Source organism: Bolinopsis microptera, chromosome 6, assembly GCF_026151205.1.
Source record: "Bolinopsis microptera isolate Bmic1 chromosome 6, MBARI_Bmic_1.0, whole genome shotgun sequence".
Lineage (NCBI taxonomy): Eukaryota > Metazoa > Ctenophora > Tentaculata > Lobata > Bolinopsidae > Bolinopsis > Bolinopsis microptera.
In genome coordinates, this window is record NC_087077.1 from 9,115,190 (window position 1) to 9,135,222 (window position 20,033).

The 20,033-nt window shown below is 38.9% G+C and overlaps 2 protein-coding genes across 2 annotated transcripts in view; one reads left to right on the forward strand and one right to left on the reverse strand.

Annotated features, from left to right (window-relative positions):
• The window catches only part of LOC134817564 (probable serine/threonine-protein kinase kinX), a 53,011-nt gene extending 43,481 nt beyond the window's left edge, over nt 1-9,530 (forward strand). The window contains exons 2-14 of the mRNA XM_063826752.1: nt 3,112-3,196; nt 3,591-3,781; nt 3,899-3,984; nt 4,813-4,958; nt 5,258-5,333; nt 5,558-5,669; nt 6,026-6,411; nt 6,939-7,045; nt 7,506-7,789; nt 8,051-8,176; nt 8,574-8,619; nt 8,795-9,002; nt 9,152-9,530. Of these exons, the coding sequence (XP_063682822.1) occupies nt 3,125-3,196; nt 3,591-3,781; nt 3,899-3,984; nt 4,813-4,958; nt 5,258-5,333; nt 5,558-5,669; nt 6,026-6,411; nt 6,939-7,045; nt 7,506-7,789; nt 8,051-8,176; nt 8,574-8,619; nt 8,795-9,002; nt 9,152-9,345 (2,034 nt within the window). The 5' untranslated portion in view covers nt 3,112-3,124 and the 3' untranslated portion in view covers nt 9,346-9,530. The remainder of the gene's footprint in view (nt 1-3,111; nt 3,197-3,590; nt 3,782-3,898; nt 3,985-4,812; nt 4,959-5,257; nt 5,334-5,557; nt 5,670-6,025; nt 6,412-6,938; nt 7,046-7,505; nt 7,790-8,050; nt 8,177-8,573; nt 8,620-8,794; nt 9,003-9,151) is intronic.
• A 32-nt stretch (nt 9,531-9,562) lies between these two features.
• Nucleotides 9,563-14,478, reverse strand: LOC134817567 (proliferation-associated protein 2G4-like). Its single transcript, XM_063826760.1, has 7 exons — nt 14,468-14,478; nt 13,090-13,189; nt 11,808-11,969; nt 11,463-11,557; nt 10,949-11,096; nt 10,327-10,482; nt 9,563-10,140 (listed from the first exon to the last, which is right to left on the reverse strand). Exons 2-7 carry the CDS (start codon nt 13,183-13,185, stop codon nt 9,616-9,618), a joined length of 1,182 nt encoding a protein of 393 aa, XP_063682830.1. The 5' UTR covers nt 13,186-13,189; nt 14,468-14,478; the 3' UTR covers nt 9,563-9,615.
• Between the last annotated feature and the right edge of the window lie 5,555 nt (nt 14,479-20,033).

A 20,033-nucleotide genomic window follows, 5' to 3' on the forward strand; every position in this document is an offset into this window, starting at 1 on the left:
TGATTATTCTTCCACTGTCTCTGTTTCGAATGTACCTGTATATGCTTCCAATGATGATGTTGTACTGGCCCTGTCAAAAGTTGGACCTGTCAAAAGTGTTATTCTGATTAACATCGATTGCTTCAACCAATTTGGTTTTGTCTCTTTTGAAGACAAATTTTCTGCCAAGGAATCTTTATCTTGTGATATCTTTATTCATAGAAACAAACTAGCTGTTAAATCCTTTATCAAGCCTTCTAGTTCAAAATGTTCTGATAGAAAGTTATTCATTAAGAAAGTCCCCGTTCGTGCTTCCAAGAGGGACATAGAAAGATGCTTTTCTCCTTACGGACCAATAAAAGATATTGAAATTATCAGGCATAAAAAGTGTGCTTTTATAGAGCTTTTTGATGTCAAGATTGTTGCCATGTTGATTCATCTTTCAATGAATGGTGTCACATTGAGGATTTTAGGAAAAATTGTCTCAATCGAAAATTTTAAATTTAAGGTTGAGAAATGACAGTTTTAACGGAGCTAACTTACACAATATAGCATGACATTACTTATTATTTGTCTTAAAAAGTTTGAAGTTAGCACGAATAATTTCTTAAAGAATTTCAATTTGGTGATGTATTAACATTTTCAAATTCTTTTTTAATCCTTGACTTCTGCTGTTTAAAATAAATGTGATGTGTTTAATTTTGGTTCAGTTATCAACATGTATTTAAGTATTAGAAAATGTTTTATAAAATTTTCATTCAATTTGTGTGATTAAAACCTATTATACCTTTTTTATACTTGTAAGATGTAGTCCCATATTACTGTGTACTGTGTAGTGTGTAGTCTTTAAACTTTTGGTCACTCTAATGACGCCTTTAATTCTTCCAATATAATGTAAACTTGATTCATAAATTTCCTCATCACATGATGTGCTTTATTAATTTTAGCTTCAAATCTGATCACAGTTTTTTTTTTCAAATTTATATAACTGGATTATAATCTGATAAAATGCAGAGCACAGTTGTCAGGTGGTTTAAAGTGATGGCACGGCTGAATCTTAATCGTGACTTCTCTAGATTTCTTGAAGATGAGACATTCCCCCATCGAGCTGAGGTTCATTTTGGTGATAAAGCATTGATATGTTCAGGAATGGTCCTTGCTCAGCAAAGTTCTATCATTGAGGGACTTATTCGTGAAGATTGTGGAGTTTTAATGTTTGAGAAGATTGAAAATATTGGAGATATTGACCAGAAACTTGAGTGTATCAAATTTATGTATGGAGCTCCCTTGGCATTAACCCTCCAGAACATTGATACCGTCATTAAATTTGCCAGCTTGTATGAAGTTATGGATTTATTTCATAAATCAGTGCAATGGATAGAGAAGACAATATCTGCAAGAAGTTTGTTTGCAATTAATGACATATCCAAATCATTCGAAAACGAAGATCACCAAACCAAGCTCAACAAAGTCATAAGTACATTTATCTCCAAGAACATAAACAAAGTTGGAGTAGAATTAGCTGAGAGAATTGCTCATGGTGATGAAGTTGAAATTGAGTTGTTTGTCTCTATTGTTAAACAAAACCCTTTCAATGGAGCAAACTTACTAGTAGAATGGACCAATAAATGCAACGAAAACAAACTTAGTATTCTGGAGAAAGTGGAGGAGTTTGACTTTGTTACTCTGTTTCCCGCCCAGGGAGATTTTACTGGTTTCGTTGCTCTGCTCTCGGAGGGATCAAGTTCGGTTGATGTTATGAAACAGGTTCTTGCTCTTCAACAAGACTACTTCGTAAAGAGTGCAGCCAAAGTGTTACAGCCCCCACAAGTAGCAGAAGAAAGTGCTGAAGAGGAGGTGGAAGAAGTGGAGGAAGAAGAAAACGAAGATGAAGATGAAGATGATAGTGAGGAAGAAAATGATGATGTTGCATCTATTGCATCGAGTGCTCGTACAGCCAACTCTACTGGCAAGCCTAAATCAAATCGGAGTGGAAGAAACAGACCAAAAAAACAAAACCGTGAAGAAGGTTGGAAGTCAGTTAAAAATCCTGTGGAGAGTAGGCAGCAAAAACAGAAACACCATAATGTAAAGGATATGCAACCAAACAACAGAAATAAACCTGCGACAAACCAGCCGCAGTCAAAGGGTGCTAGCCAATTTAGGAGTTTCAATCAACAAACAAATGCAAATCCTAAGTCTGGCCTGGTGGGAAAGTGCAAAATATTTGTTGCAAATGTACCATCAAACGCTAAAGCTGTTGACATCAAGCCACCGTTCAAGTTTTGTGGTGCCATAGTGAACATAGATGTCCATATGAACAAAAACATTGCATTTATCGAGTTTAGTAACGAAAAGGGTGCAACCACTGCACTGAGCGCTGCTAAGCGTGGGGTGAAGTTTACAGTGTTGGGTCAAACTGTAGTAGTCCGTGAGTACACTCCCGGAAAAGGAAGTAAATCATCTGTTGTTTGAAATTCGAACATGCAATACAATTCCAGTGATTCTCATTTATGATTTATTTAATTTTTGGATATAACTAACGAACTAAGTGACATCACTTGAATGATTGATGATGTTATTTCATGATTAATCAAACGCAAGTTTTATCTTAATGTCTTGACTAGCTCGAGCCTTTTGCTTAATTAACAAATTTGAACCAAATTTTGAGAGAGTTTCTTTGTATTATTATATGTTTGAGTGTGCTTTTTATATTGATATAGCGTTAGTGTGTTGTGTGTGATGTTATAGCGTTAGTGTGTTGTTATGATGTTATAGCGTTAGTGTGTGTGTTGTTAGTGTTGTTAGTGATGTAAGTCAGTAAGTTATCGTTCACATGTAAGATGTAAAACTTTTACACAATAGCTAAGTGTAAAGACTAAAGTGGCTTGCGAAGGAGGGAGTGGTTCTAAATGAATGCTTATATTAGTGGTATTACATCTAAAAAAATTACGTGCTTTTCATTTTTTGTTTCGGATCTGTCAACGTCATGGACATTTGATAATATTTCATTCATCCTAGCAACCTTTTTGGGACATAGACATAAAATGATCGGCTACCAAACAATTTGACTGTTAGGCCGATGACATGCAAAATGTCCCTAAATTCCATCCTAATCACCATCTCCTAATCAGTGTTAAAAGTAATGTCCGATAATGTATGTGAGAACGGATATGAAGATTTGGAGGAGGACTTCACAATTGGAGAGGAGTACCAGGTAGGGGTTACAGATTTAGACATATTTTATATTCACTACAAGTGTGTATTTTTCAGCTATCGACTATTGGTGAAAGATGGGTTAAACTAACTCGAGTGGACTTAATGCCTCAAGTCTTCTCACTAGTACTGAATAATTTTCCTACCCACAAAGTTTATGTGTACAAATTTCAGAACAAGTTATATGTTATAAGTTAAAAAATTATAACTTACGCATTATATTTTAGTTAACTTACACATTATACTTCTTTGGCACTATTTAAGTATTAAGGAAGCCTTTCCTGTAAAGCCCAAGGCCGTTTAATTGAACTGTATTATCAGAAAGTGAAACGAAAGCTCTATATTATATAATATGTTGTCTTGCTCCTTTTTCTTACAAATTGGACTATTTTCAGGAAGCAGAGGGTGATTGTGTAGAAGATGAGTACTATGTAGAACAGGACGAGGAGGTGTACGAGAAAGAGGAGGAGGAGAAGGAGGAAGAAGTGAAGGAAGAGGAGGTTGCGATAAAAGAGGAGAAGGAAGATGAGACGGAGAGAGAGGGGGAGGGTGCGGTCACATTTGAGGAGAACGATGAGTTTAAACGGTTCGTTAGAGGCATTTTGATAACATTCCTGACATTAAATTAAATTAATATGTCAGATAAATATGCCTGGTTGTTTAGCTTTTACTCGATTGCTCACAACGGACGATATGCTTTCAGTGAGGAGGAAGAATTAGAAGAATCGGTAGAGTTACATGGTGAGGACGATATAGTGTTCTCGCAGGACTCAGAACACAACCTTAACGGTAAGCTATAGTGTTCTCAGGTTCTCGCAAGACTCAGAACACAACCTTAACGGTAAGCTATAGTGTTCTCGCATGACTTAGAACACAACCTTAACGGTAAGATATAGTGTTCTCAGGTTCTCGCAAGACTCAGAACACAACCTTAACGGCCCGGTAAGCTATAGTGTTCTCGCAGGACTCAGAGCACAACCTTAACGGTAAGCTATAGTGTTCTCGCAGGACTTAGAACACAACTTTAACGGTAAGCTATAGTATTCTCGCAAGACTCAGAACACAACCTTAACGGTAAGCTATAGTGTTCTCGCAGGACTCAGAACACAACCTTAACGGTAAGCTATAGTGTTCTCGCAGGACTCAGAGCACAACCTTAACGGTAAGCAAATTTGATATTTGCTTTTCAGAGCTCAGAGCTGCTGGGCGGTCTTACTGCTTCGATAATACCTATTAGAATACATCGTAATATTTGCATAGAGTAAACATATACTTAATGCTTCAGCTTTACTTGGGGTGTTAAAAAGGTGTTACAGAATACAGGGGTGTTAAAAAGGTAGTTTTTAACAGATTGAGTAATTGCTATAAGGAGTGGCAGCTTTGAGACAGACTGTTAGAAAACCTGGAATGTACATAGTGTTATTGAAAATCCAGTGCAAGTGTAAATCCTGAACAGTTTTCAGCGCACTGTTTTATGCTAGTTTTCTTTACTACTGTTGATGAAATAAAGTTTACGTGGTGGCAGTTTATTCGCTATGAACATATCTAATATTTGTGTACAAACAACATTACAATAATTTATTGTTTACATTTATTAACCAATGTTACGTGTTACAGATACTGCTGAAGAAGAAAACGAAGAAGTGTCTCAAGATGGGGATCGTACTGAGGAGAAGGGGGAACAAGAAGAGACTAAGAGCGAGAAGGCAGAAGAAGAGACAGTGATTGAATGTACGCTTACTGAAGAGGAAAAGCTTGCAGAGGTTCGGTCTCAACAGTTTGACGCTTTAAATGTCTGGTGTTTTCAATAGATAAATTTGATCGCAGTATGATCACATTTTGTGAATATCGAAACTGCAAAAAGTTAAGTTTGAATTATATTGGTCATATTAAATAGCCTTGAACGATTCCCATTTTCTTTCCACAGCCACCAAATTCCTAAATGAGCACGGGTCGGCACTATCAAGTGTCAAAATGTCGATTTGGAAAAAGCTAACCTTAGAAAATAACATTTGATCGGGGCCAGGTTTAGTATCATAATATTCAAAGTGTGTCTCCTCAGTACAAGATATTGGACGGCTACCAGCGCCAGATTGACGAGGAGCAGTACACACTCCGCAAACTACGCAGCATCGTAGGTTAGGACACATCTTTTTACAAGTCTAAATTTACATGATATCACTGAATTAATTGTTAGGTCTTAAGAAAGTCATGAGACTAGTAGTTTCTGGGAAATTTGTAACTGCTTTGCTTTAAAGCCGCAGTTAATTAAGAGCTGGTATAATTGTCAAACGATATTTCAAGCTCATTTACTTGTATGGACCAGTTAGCAAAGGTTTTATTCTAAATTTGGCAATCATAGGACACCAAAGTGAAGATATAGAGAGGTGCAGGAAAAAGATTGCTAGTTATACTAAAGAAGCAGAGGATAGAAAAGCTATGGAAGGGATGGAGAAACTAAAACTTCTCAAGGCGTGAGTCACTCGAAAATTAGAGCTGTTTTTCTCGCTGCTTGAATCAAAAACAATTTTAGGGCAATCTTTTATAATCTTACTTTTGATTTCAAAACTGACATGAATATCATTATCATAATGACTCGACAAGTTTTTAAGGCTTAGTCCAGATCAAAAGTCTAAACCCGACCATGATCACCCAGATTCTTGTTTGACCATCTTGACTTGGGTTCTACAACACAGACCAGAAATGAAACAGGATCAGATGACACAGAAGAGACCCCATATGAATTCCCGATATCTGAGCTTAAGACTAGCTCAGATAGGTCGGTAGAGGATTAGTATTACCCTGATCACCTTACCTTACCCCATTGTAGGGACCGTGAGCGGGCAGTGGAAGAGCGCCGTGTATCAACCGATGCTTTGACCGAGGTGCGGGCTAAACGGAACGATAAGGTACAGGAGCTCAAGGAAAAGGGGCTCAGGATAGACCACAAGGCGATCTACCTTATTGAAGATAAGGCCCTGAAAACCCTCCTGAGAAGCATCAGGACAACCCTAAAATACAACAGTTTTGCTACCCTGAAATACAGCGTTGAGGAGCTCGATGATGTCATATTCAATGTGGCTAATGTATCGGATGAGATTGATGAATTTCTGACATCTCGTGACATCAAGCCACGTGACATCAATAAGCTGAACACAAAGGAAAGGAGGGTCAGTGTGCTGTATGACAAGCTTATCAAGTGGAGGCAGTATAAAGGTATTGTCACGTGACATCCCAGTCGGCAGGAACAAGCCGGCAACTTTCTTTTCATTATTATCTCTTTTGAAAATCAATCTAGATTGTTCCATCAAGTATAAACCTACATAACTGGATATTAGATGGAAATGGACCTTTGCACCGGAAATTGTGTCCATATTGGATGTCAACGTTCGGAGATTTGAATCATGAACATCAACCGACCTCCTCCATAAATCTTAGCATTTCCGACATTCGTTATCTTTCGAATGGCTACTCACATTTCTTTGCAAATTTGCACAATCATTAGATTTAATCCGGCAAATATCGTGTATATACAATATTTTTCTAAGCTTGACCGTGGTGTTACCATCTAGTGTTAAAACGTATGACTAGCTATGCGGTTTAAGTTTTCTTTGAACTGTGCCTGTATGGCGCCTGAAAATGATGCACACTTCCCACACAATAAACGTTTTAACAACAGCTCATAACACCACGGTTAGTCTGTAACGTTAACTGTGCAAACTAACAGACTTCTCCCCAATCAGTGGAGGATCCGGATATCCGGGCTACAGATTACGAGAGCTTCATGTATGATCCTGAAGACATGTTCTCCGACAGTGAAGATGACAAGTCAGAGTCTAAGGAGGACAAGGTAAATAAAGGGCATGTGTTATAGGAGTATGCGTAACCTGGTAACCTTGTTGCCTGCACAAAGCAATTATACCTGCAGCTAAGGTATTTGCAGTGCAGTTAAACTATCTGCGGTAAGGGGCCAATAAAGTTGGCCTGTCGTGTAGATTGACGTTTTAAGACCACTTAAGACTTACAATGATTTATAAATATGATCCTGTTGACTCCTGTTGCAGGATATTTATAGTTGAGAGCAGATAAAATCTGTTATTTTGAAATTCGGGCAGTCAAAGTGGCTAATTACTATCCAGCATTTGTTTTTGTTAATAAAGGAATCTGAACGGAGAGTGACTTTTTCGGATTATCTTTTGCACCATTAGTAGGACTAGCCATGTATTGAAAAAATTCTCCGCATCTGTTCGCCTTTTTTGTGTACGTGATGCAAGGCGTGACTTTAAGGTTCTAACTCCTTCTTATTTTAGAAACGTCAAGACCGGCCACGCCGTGAAATGAGAGCAGTTCGTGGCGGATCAACTGACAAATCTCCCGAAAAATCTAGCAAATCTGAATCTCGCGCCCGATCTCCGATCCGCCCTCCCACACCTCCTCCCGAGAAGAGGAAGAGTCCAGCTGCAGCTGCAGCGAGACCAGAGCGACGTGCTGTGCGAGGTGGTTCACCTGATGAGGATGAGCCTGTGGAGAAGAGACCTCTCGCAGAGAAGAGACCTCTCCGAGCTGAAAGGGGCGGAGAGTCCTCAAGTGTTGGGTGGGTTTTTTAGAACATTCTTTAGTCGCGAGGAACCCCTTTTTAAGTTAGCTTCTTCAAGAACAGCCTATCCTCTATTTTTAGAATTTACCGCGGACAGCGGCTTACTGGACGGTTTTATTGCCCCCCTTTTATTTCCCTTGATACTGTACATAATATACTCTTTAGACTTGTCTTCTTTATTTCAAACCCTTACTTTCGGCCCTGTTTGACTGTATTCCCAAATCAAGGTATGTACAGTGTTTAAAGCTTAGTTCCCAGGCGTGCACCCCCTCGTGATCAGCCAATAAGAAAGAGAAGAGCTGAGCCCCTCGACTCTTCAAACTTAAAAAGACGACAGATGTCCGAAACTCAAGGACGACCATTCAAAAGGTCTCCAGCTATGAGGTATTGTGAACTCTAAATCGGCGATTGATTTTTAGAATAACTTTTGGTGTGTGGGAAACGGCTCAATTGAGTGATTTGACGCAATTGCTGAACCTTTGTCATAAAATGTCGATATAATAGATATGCTCGCGCGCGAAAAAAACACCGCCCTCCGTTAAAGTGCACCCGGCCGGATAGAATACGTGCCACACGACATGGCCGTCCTTGGAATATTTGGAGCGCGCGGAAGCTGCATTAGTATACAAATTGTGCTTTTTCGCGCGCGAGCATGTTCTTAGCTTAGCTTTATTATTATATATTGACATTTTAGGTCTTTATTCAGACCAGTCGACTTGTTTCTGGGGTGCATGCCAAAATAGCAAACCAATCGGTATTTTTAACTAACGTACTATCACAGAGACACACAGTCCACAAGAGATGATAGAAGACCGTCACCTAGAGAAGTGAGTTTCTGTAGAAGATACAATTAAATCGTTTCATTATTGGTACACTAGTTTGATAAACAATAGTAATCAGATCTAGTTTAATACTTAGAGATAAATGACTTGTTCACACTAAATGTTGAGAGTGAAATGAAAATGTTCAATGTACGTAACTCTGAAATTCATCCTATTCCAGGACCGACGCAGTTCGGGTCCCCAGAAGTTTGAAACTGGTGGATCTAGGCACGACGACAGACCTGGAAACAGGTCAAGAAACACCGCACTTTTGAGGACACCCGCCGTGAAGTCTAGCTCAGACAGTCGCCGCTCCCCCTCTCTTCCTTTCAGAGGAAGAAAAGAAAACTTTCAGATCAGTGTCAGGAACGAGTCATTTAAACCAAGAAGTAAGTGTAAGAAAATTCCCCCAAAAAATTTGATTATGCTTGTTAGCTTTGACCACAGGAACAAAACATGAGACACGAACAGATCCTGATCTTGTTTTCAAAATTAATTTGATCTGTAAGAGCTATAATTTCACTATAATATCCCTCAGGCCCAGTACAAGAAAGGAACTACAGGCACGATAGATCACCGCCGCCCAGGCAGGAAAGATCACCACCACGTGCCAAGACTAGGGGCTACCGCGGCGGTTCCAACTACAGGGGCAGAGGAGGCGGCAGCAGAGGGTCGGGTCGTAGATCGGACGAGTTCGACAAAAGGCAGGGTGGGAGCGGTTACAGGCGATAGAAAATGTCACATACAGCCATAATTAGTGCTTAATGGACTAAATTCTAACTGTCGGGTCTTAACAATGACGTATTTAGCGACTCAATGAGATGTGGTTGCTTAAAGTGTAGACTGAGTATTTTCTATTTTAAATGTTCATTGTAATGCTATCCACTTTTAATATTTTTTTAATTTATTACAGTAAAGATTGTCTTCACTTCTAAATGAAACAGATTAGTAAAATAAATACCATTCCAATAAAAATTCATCATTAAAAAGAATTTGTCAACACTAATTTTCGGCGGCGGCTTCAACTTTAGCTTCCTCAGCTGCAGATTTAGCCTTCTTCTTTTTCTTCTTGCCACCAGCCTTACGATTAGCAGATTGTGCTAAGAGTGCCAACACATCTTTGTCTTCAATTTTATGTTCTGATTTAAACAAACTAGAGTCGAAAAGTCCGCCATTGATTCTGATATTACCGTTTGGAACTACTAATACTGTGTATTTGAATTGAGCGACAGGCTTTCCATCTGTATCCTGCTGAACAGGATAAGGATGAACCAGCTCGTGTGTGACGCACTCCTTCAGCCCCATCTTAGCCTTCTTCTCGTCTTCAAATGCTCTCAGTGTGAAGGGCATCAGGGTGAAACGCTGGCAAACGTCGCTGAAGAACGCTCGAGAAGCTTTCATTTTGAGGAGATAGGTTTCATCAGATCGTTTGTGAACGGTGGTGCTCACGTTGGACTCCTTCATCTTGCCACTTCCTGGTGTCACGAATACGTCCATTGCGTATACCTCGTGAACTGCAAACTCCATCTGAAATGGTAGTTGTCAGCAGTTTTTATTAGATAAGTGGTAATCTATTACTCCATTTTCTAACCTACATTCAATGATTACTGATCATAGGTTAGAGTAAGACTTTCATCAGAAGGACTCTTAAACGACACGGTAAACTAATGTAATATCGGCGAAAATCTTAACAGAAATATTAACTCGACTCACACTTTTGATTTCCTTCTTCTGAGCTTCATTTGGGTTAAGAACTATCTGCTTATCAGTCGCGCCCTCTGTCTGATATCTCTTTATTTCGTATGACAACATTCCCTCCAATGGTGAGCAGTTGTACGCGGCGGTTATCTTCTGGATCACCTCTGTTATCTGAAAGTGAACATACCATGAAGGGTGGCATTTCTAGGTCACCAAGAGTTGAGACGTAACTTAATCTAATCGGTAAGAAACGGCGTTTCGAAAATCGAGATTAGTCGTAACTTGTGACGTAAGAACATCTATGATACGTTTCAGAGAAAGCTGGCTTTTCGAATGTTTCGGAGACTACGTTTCTTTGACTCTTTTCATATCAGGCTTTCAGTCACATTTCATTTTAACATACATGCGATGACCACATGCTTGTAAAAACAACCGCTCAAATTCACCTCCGATCACGTTCAATACAATTCCTTGCGAAATGTTTGAAGCCGCGCACTCGCGCGAAATTTATAGCAATAATAGTACTGAGGAAACTCGTTTTACCGCATAAAACGGTGGAAAACTAGCAATAGGTGGCAAAAAGCGGGGTTTCCGGAATCCTGCGTTTGGTCACGTCTAGAAAGTTCTTCAACAGTACCTGCTCGTTGGTATTTCCAGCCTTTATGAGTCTAAGTGCGGCTTCAGCACAATAGTGAGCTGCCATAACAGCATCTGCCATCTCTCCAGTGGCTGGGGATTCAGCAGTTGATCCGACTATAACTGAGTGAGCCCCCACTCCTGCATAACTGGGAGATTAATTGAATTAATTTACATAGCATTAATTTACATGACTGTCATTTACATGACAATTAAATCTTTTAAGCGGTTAGCGTTTCAGCGATATGAGGGGGCAACGATCATATCAAGAAATGTGAATGACGCATTACAAAAATATGGAACAGAAGATTTGAATCGACCGATATCGGAGTGATTATGTCATAAGAATTTTTTTCTCTGGAGAAAAGTAATTTATGATGAGCAGGGATTTTCAAATTAGGACTGACGTCTTGCAAAATTTAAATCAAACTTTTACTGAAAAAACAAAGTGATATAACAAGTAGAATTGAGAAAGGGATCGGCAATATAACAGATAACACAGCAGCCTCACTCACCCATCTATGTGAACTCCAAGTTCGATCTTAACGAGATCTCCTTCCTTGATGGTAACTACTGGGTCACTTCGTAATGGCGAGAAATGGCACACAATCTGAGAAAGTGTGTAATTACTTAATTGATTAATTATAAGCGACTCTAATAAAGTAAAAGGGATGATTCGTGTTTAGTGGCAATCTTATTCCCAGGGGATTATGGAGATAGAGGTTCACGGACAATTAATCAAGATTAATATTTAACTGCCACACTAACTACTACTGCAAATGCTGCTAAACTATTAACCCGAATTAATCTAAGTAATATTAAACTCTTATCTTTCCAACGAATAAAATTAGAGTCTTTACCTCGTTGACGCAGATGCAAGTAGGAAAAGCGATTCCTTTCTTCAGTGACTTATCTTTCTTGTAATGTTTAGCTGTCTCATCTAAAATCATCTTATCACCAAAAGAGCAAATATCGATAACATTCGCTCCGGGGATAACTTCATTTATAACTGCCTTCAAAACCTGAGGGAAAACAATGCGATTAATTGACTGCAACAAGAAAATTGGTAATTTTAGATATTACCATAGTACAGTGTCTTGAATGATAAGATCATAACTTACTTTGACAGCTTGGTACATACAGAAGTTAACTACCATTAACAAGAAATGCGGCCGCTTTTTTTGTGGATGGCCGCTCAATTTCCCGATCCGTGATGGCGTATTTTATCATATTCCATACAACCTGGAGATCCCAGTTTTAACTGTTTATAAGCATGCAGATATAGCGGAGTGACAGGCCAAGCGCCACCAAGTTAATATAATTCCATATTGAATTTGAAAATCGTGTATATTTCTATGTAACCATATGCTTATTGTTTATGCAACCTGACACCCGACACGGATCTGTGCAAAATAGTAATAGTAACTCAAAATAATAATAGTATGCTATCAATTAGATTTAGTGCCTAGTGGGATATGTACATTGTGAAATTAATAATATACTTGGTCAGTTCAGCGCCGCGCGCCAACAATTATTTAATTCAGATTTGTGCGCAAAATAACTTTGCGCAGGTAGTCACGTGGGCGATAACAGTGCGCGAGGGCACGTACGCTAACTCGCAGGCACGCAGGCACGTACGGTCGCACGGTCGCAAAGCTACCTTATCAAAAAAAACCTCGATCGCTAACCCTTGTCCTTGACTCTTTTGTGCCTTCGGCACTTTGAGTCATGGATCGGGAAAAAATTCCTCTGTGATAAGGGGCCATCTACTTAGGACGTCCGGCAAATAGGGAGGGGGTGGTTTTGGAATTTTGGACAACTCCGGACAGGGGGAGGGGGGGTGGTTTCTGAAAATCCGGACGTCCGGAAATTTTGGCAGAATTAACGAAAAAGTCTCATTTATTTCAACTCTTTGAATTTTATTAACAATGAATTTGAGTTGGTTTTATTTGTACTCATAAAAGTAGCTGGAAATCCGAACGTCCGGGGGAGGGTGGTTTTGAAAATTCGGACACACTCGGATAGGGGGAGGGGGTGGTCTGAAAATCTGCGATTTTGGCGGACGTCCTATGTATATGGCCCCTAATATAAAATGATAGTTTTGTAAATCAGGTGATAATTTAAAAAATTGTCAAAACAAACCAAGTTGCTGATTTCTCCAGCAGTTTTGTATTTGGTGAGAACGGCGTCATTCTCTATCGTCAATTCCTCTTCATCTGAGTCGTACAGGTCTGCCATAGCTTAACAGATTCGGTATGGTTAGAGCGGTCATTTATTAACATGATAATGATGATAGCGATGTATGTTAGAGACAGAGCTGGAGCGTTTATTGACATAATTAATATAATTAACATATTAGGGATATACTTGTACTTCGATGGAAGTAATTCCTCTGAAATGTTTAGATCTAAATATTGATATTTAATGAAATGAAATGAGGTATTTATATCCTGCTCATATGATTAACCAGCAACACAAGGAAGGTGGTTCACCATGTCAGAGCGGCTAGCTGTGAGTGATATGAGCAAATGAGAAATGTGAACATTTACAGTGTAACTAAAAAATTGGCAGAGACAAAAAAAAACAAAGTAAAAAATAAATAAATCAAATCAAATTGTACATGTGACTCATGAACTTAGAAAGACAAAAATAAATTAGTATGTAGATGATAGTATTTACTCCAGTAGCAGGGAGGAGTTGAGTGTGCACTTCGATGTATAGAGTTTTTTGTTACTGGATAAGGTTAAATAAGTCATTGGTAACTCAGATCACCGAGGGCTGCATATTGTGTCGCTAGTCCCAACCCTGTGGAGCCACGCCCATATTTCATATCAGGCGCGTATATGGGAAATTTGTATCTCAGCTTCTGAAGGTCTTAGAGTCTCAAATTTGAGTCTAAAATGACCGCAATGCACATGTTTATATTGGCACAGTGAAGGTCATGAAAGCCCAAAATTTTTGGAAAAAATTCAGAAAAGCTGATTTTCACTTGGGCGCGAGTAAAAAAATCTACTCTAGAAATTAAGTGAAATTGGGTAAGAAGTTCAGTGTCTACAACGTTTATAAACACATCCTTTGTAGGGTCATTCTGCATCAGAATTCAGAGCGTGACGTCATGGTCGATATTGCAAAATCTTCATTAGAGGCCATTCTATTTCTACTGCGTGGGCCGGGGTTGACTATTAAGTTTCTTTAAAGAAGGTGGTTGGCAGAACCACCTGTATTTAATTGCTATTGTAAGAATAGTATTCTACCAGCTACCTATTCACAAACTTTATAATGCCATTTTATTTAAATATCACTATGATTTTAGCTGATCTACAAGCACTTACCTGGGGACCCCAGGCTAAGATTCGGCGGAATGGCAGGCTTAGCACGGCCCAGTGAACAAGCATCTGCTCAAATTGCCTTTTAAATTCTATCATTAAATCGATTCAATGATTTCTCTCCTTACAGCAGAATAGGCATTAGTGCCATAATATAAATTTTGATTTTGTTGCCTATGCAATGGTCTATGTAGCAAATTATTTGCAGCTGACAAGCCTGGTAATGAACACACCTGACTCAGATTTGTAATCTTTGACAATAAAAAGTGTAATTTTTCTTTGCCATTATACTTAGTGTACGTGACTACATGCGGTAAGCCAGTTTCTGTACAATTCGAAATTGCATCAATTAATATTTTATTTTTGTTATTTTTTATTTATATTAGGGGTCGTTCACATATTATTGCGTAATCAGCGGAAGGGGGAGCAGGTTAAGTTCCCAAGTTTAGTTCTTTTGGCGGCCAAATTCTGAAAAATGCCCGGAAAATTTCAGAATTCGGCCGCCAAATTTAAAGGCCTAACTCAAAATTCCACTCCAAAACTTAAGGTCATCAGGAAATTCTACGATGATTCTGAAAATTTCATGAAAAAAATATTGAGGGGGGGGGGGGTAGGTCTTGATTACGTTTGATTACAGAGGGGGTGAGGGGTAAAAATTGCTAAAATATTGATTACGTAATATTATGTGAACGACCCCTTAGCTCCTTAGTTAGTTTGAGCTCAAAGAGAGGCCCCTACGACGTTCAGAAGCCGAGATAGAAAAGTCATATATTTGCGCCTGGGGGTAATTTAGACGTTTTGCACCCTAGGGTTGAAACTACTAATAGAATTTGCATACCTTATCAACTTTGAGTCTCTAAGACCTTCAGAAGCGGAGATACAAATTTCCCATATACGCACCTGATATGAAATATGGGCGTGGCTCCACAGGGTTGGGACTAGCGACACAACATGCGGCCCTCGGTGATTTGAGTTACCAATGACCTATTTAACCATATCCAGTAGCAAAAAACTCTATACATAGAAGTGCACACTCAACTCCTCCCTGCTACTGGAGTAGCAGGGAGGGCTCTATAACTTGAACAGCTTATTATAAGGGAGTATGTGCGAATATGGTTTATAAACGAGTATATAAAGCCAATTCATAGAAGCTCTCCACTTTTTCGGTGCTTCATAATTCAAGATATATAGAACATTTTCATCAAAATAATTCAAACTAGGATCAATTTATTTTGATCAACGGCTGTGCTGAACAAACAAAATATTACATATATTTTAGAAGTTTACTCTCAATATTCAATAAATGAGAGCAGCTAAATGTAACAATAACCTATACTGTCTACAAAACCGTCAACAGTATGGTTATTTACTATTTAGGCTCAGTCGAACACTTTAAATATGTTTTAAATTGCTTTCTTTACCATACAATTTTGTTTCTACTCTATTTTTAATCAGTATCCAAAATTCAAGTTTCACTGATAGATTTTTATTTTAACATGCAGATGTTAAATAAATAAATAAAGTCACATTTTATACAGCCCTATATCGGTAAATATTTGAGTTAGTTAAATAAATTTAAAGATAAAGCTCACGAATAAACGAAACGTGAGTTAGTGACCATCACATTTATATTCTATTGTCACTAAGACACACACAATTTACACGACTGCTATAATTCTAGTTACACTGGAGCTACAGCTGTTGCCCGTTCCTATACATTGTTATGTAAAGTTCAAATTTTTTAAATACCAAACGTCTTGTTCTTTATATAGCTATTATAGGTAGTACCGTGCGTGTTTGTGTACATTTGTTAAATAATATAATGCATGTTAAAAGGACATAATTACTAGACTACATTACTATAACATGGGCCACACAGTTACATTAGGTCACATCCTACGAAACATAACACCCCACATGATTCGATGTTGTTTGTATTCATTATTCAGTGTGGGTCCCCATAGCTACATGACTGTGTCTTTCTTTGCGCGGTTTAATGCCTCTCCTATTATACAGTGCATAAGTTTGTAGTTTGTTTGTAGTTTAGTTACTTTGTTAAATGGTTGGTTAGTTGTGACGTTTTGGTCACTATATTTGTGTAGCGCTTTGAAGCGCTTCAATGTGGTTTTGATGAACTTTATGTTAAACTTATCTAGTTCTGACTTGCCGTCTTGGAACTGTTTATATAAAACGTAACCAAAAATAATCGGAAATTTGTTATTGATCTTGATAGTAATATTTGCAATCTACAGCACAAAATGGAAGAACGTGTAGGTTATTACCAGACATCACCAGACTATGTCAAATTGAAACTAGCTAAAGAAGAACCTAAAAAACCAGTTGGATTGGCCAGGTCAGAGTTGATAAAAATGATTATTTTCCTATTCCTTGGTCTTGGATGTCTTGCAGTAACTGCATTTGTGTATACTCAGGCCAAAATAACGGCACGGGAGGAACATCAACTTCTCCTCTCAAACAGAACAGAGTCTAACCAACCCATGGAGGATTCTCAGACAGAACCTCTCTTCTTCAAACCGTACCATGTGGTGGTTATAAGGATCCACTCACCTCTCAATTTCTACTTAAACGATATCCTCAAACAACTGAATGAGCAAAGCTATGGGATCAGTGATACAGTTCCCACAGGTGCGCCAAATGATGCTGAATGGTCTTCAATTTGGACAGAAACTACAATAACTAGCTCATCAGAAAGCACTAGCTCACCAGAAAGCACTAGCTCACCAGAAAGCACTAGCTCACCAGAAAGCACTAGTAGCTCTTCTTACACATCCACATTTACATCATGGCTGTCCTACGCTCCCACCACTGCCTATCTGGGCGCTGGTGCATGGATGCAGACACAACTGGACTGGATTCAGGAACAGATAGGCTGGTTTGATCAAAACTTGGGTTTTGGAATGTTCCCAACTAAAGATCTGCAAATATATTAAGGTTCCAAAAATTAAAACAGTATTATTTGAGACTGAAAATTGTAATGTAGTTAAAACTGTGATAGCGTACGAACTTTTTGCCCAATTAGTCAGCTAATTGAGGATGGTATGTGACCAAGTTGAGGTACTGGAAGTCAAAATCGGATGATTTAAAAGTTATGTACTGTAGTTAAAACTGTGATAGCATGAAAAAATTTAGCTAGGGGGAAACATCGCATTATTTAACTTGGTTGCCCAACATGGCAATAACTGCAACTGAGTCGCATGACTTTCACCCAAATAAGCAGAAGCCAGAAACATTATGTGATGCATTCAGTAGCTTGTGAGTACAAGTACGACAAGACATTAATGATATATGTAGATGAACAATTTGGTGTGTAATTGTGAACTTGAATAAGACTGTGAGATGCATATGATACACGGACATACTATTCTTATCCAAAAAGCATGAGCAATTCATTTGAATGTTAGCAATACTGTGGCACCAGATCTTAATATTAATCGCATGCTGTTTGTATTCAATTATCATCATGAAAAAGACCGACAAGAAACTCGACAGGAGATCGGACCTCTTTAATTCCACGTATCGAGGGTGCAAGTCAGCTGGATCCACCCCTATTTCAAGCCCTGTTTTAAGCCGAAAAGTCACTAGCAGAATACATAATAGGAACACAGAGCCAGATGCAGATCTAACATCTGATGGAGACTTTGTAGATGTAGAGAGCAACGAACCAGCATCGATCCCAGGAACGCTACTCTCTAAGTGTCCCTGCTTTGTAGAGTCAAAGAACCCTGCAATCTTATGTGTTACTTGTAAGCAGACCTTCCATTCTAACTGTGTTAACCTTGCTGGCCTCACAGCAACTTCTCTAAAGAAGCTCAGCACTTCCTGGAAGTGCCCGGACTGCTTTATCTTTCCTTACACAAGAAGATTGAAGGAGGAGGAAAAATCCAAAGCGTTAACAGAATTCTTTAGCAATATTTCTAAGATATCAAAGTGTAATGAGGAACTCAAAGAAAGTACAACAACCATAGAGTTCTTCAACGAGCATATCAAACACCTCATACTCAAGGAGGACAGTTGTTTCAAAGAACACTCCAAAAGAACAGAACGATTAGTGACTGGAATTGAAGATATCACTGAAGACATAGCTTCTATCAAGGGTGTACTTACGAAAGTAAAGGAGAGTGGCTCAGCTCTTGAGACAACCAGCAACTCTCTCAAACAGGAGATTGATGGCCTGAAGGACTCTCTCAAAAATATACCTATGACAGAGCAACCTCCGACTAACAGCAGTACTTTCGATCATGTTGACAACCTGATGACCCAGATCAAAGTGCAATTGGAAAAGATCAATGATCATGTATGTCCCTCAACGTCCACACAGAACTTTGATGAAGGTGAACTACGTTACAATGAATCTATCCTTATGACCCCTAACACTACTTCTCCTCACTTTGCTGCATCTCAAATTCCTGAAGGCCCTGCATGTGACCCTTATCTAACTTATCAGGAAGATATAGTGCCTGTTGAGCTTCACAGCAAACTTATAAAGCTGCTGGAGGACAATAGTGCGGATTTTTCTTCGGTTGGTGGCAGCAGGGATGTTGTCTACTTTGGTGAACATGGATACTGGTACACAGGAGCCTATCATCAGGCAAAGGAAACTCCACCGGAGATACAAGATCTTTTGGACTGTGTGCGTCCCTCTCTCCCCAATAGGAAGAGCTGGCTGAACTCTTGCCTTGTTACAAGATATACAGGCAATAGTAGCCATATCCCCCAACACTGCGACAATGAGGTTCTTATTGACCCAGAATCGATAATAGTCACTGTGTCCCTTGGTGAAGAACGCACAATAAAGTTCACACATAAGTCGACTGAAAAGTCCTTAAAGCTCAAAGATGGAAGTGTATACGTGATGTCCAGAATGTCCCAAGAAATCTGGAATCATGGTATTGAACCCCTCGCTAATGAAGAAGATGGCGAGGAATCTGAAGAGAAAACTTCTGTGAGGTACAGCTTTACCTTTAGGCATATTGCGCCTTTCTACAAAAATAGCACAGTGTTAATTGGAGACTCAAACACTAAGTACATTAAATTTGGTAAAGATGTTGGAACTCTAGGAAAATGGGTTCCCGGTAAGCGAATGTGGGCTGCTAAAATCGACGATATTCCTGCTCCCAAAGACATAGGCCCCTTTCGGAACATTGTTATACATACGGGAATCAATGATATTCGAGATGATTCCAACAGACCATCCACTAGAACACTTATTGCTAAGCTTAAGAAGAAATGTTGTGAAATTCAGCAATTTTATCCTAATAGTAAAGTTCATATTAGTTTACTCTTGCCCACCAAATCACAGTTTGTTAACTCACGTATAGGGGAGTTAAACAGTTTAATTGTCGACATGGTTTATAATAGGAAAAACATGTTTATTATAGATAACTCTGTACTAGGTTCTGTTAACGGATGTATGCCCTCTAAGTATGGTAGATTCTCACGTGATGGCACACCATTGGTCAATGATGTTGTTCATCTCGGGAGAGAAGGCCTGAAAATATTTTGTATGAACATAAAACGGTGTATTGTACAACGTGGTGGAAGTCAGTCCACGGAAAGATTTAAAGGTGGAAATGGTGACTATAGGAGTGCCCTAAGTAGGGGTAGTACGGGTGATATCTTACCGATATGACCTCAATAAACTTCAATATTACAAGAGAGAGATGTCCAGGTTGTGATAGCAATGTACTAAGCCATCATAAAATCATAATATGTGAGAGTTGCGATACATTATATCATGCC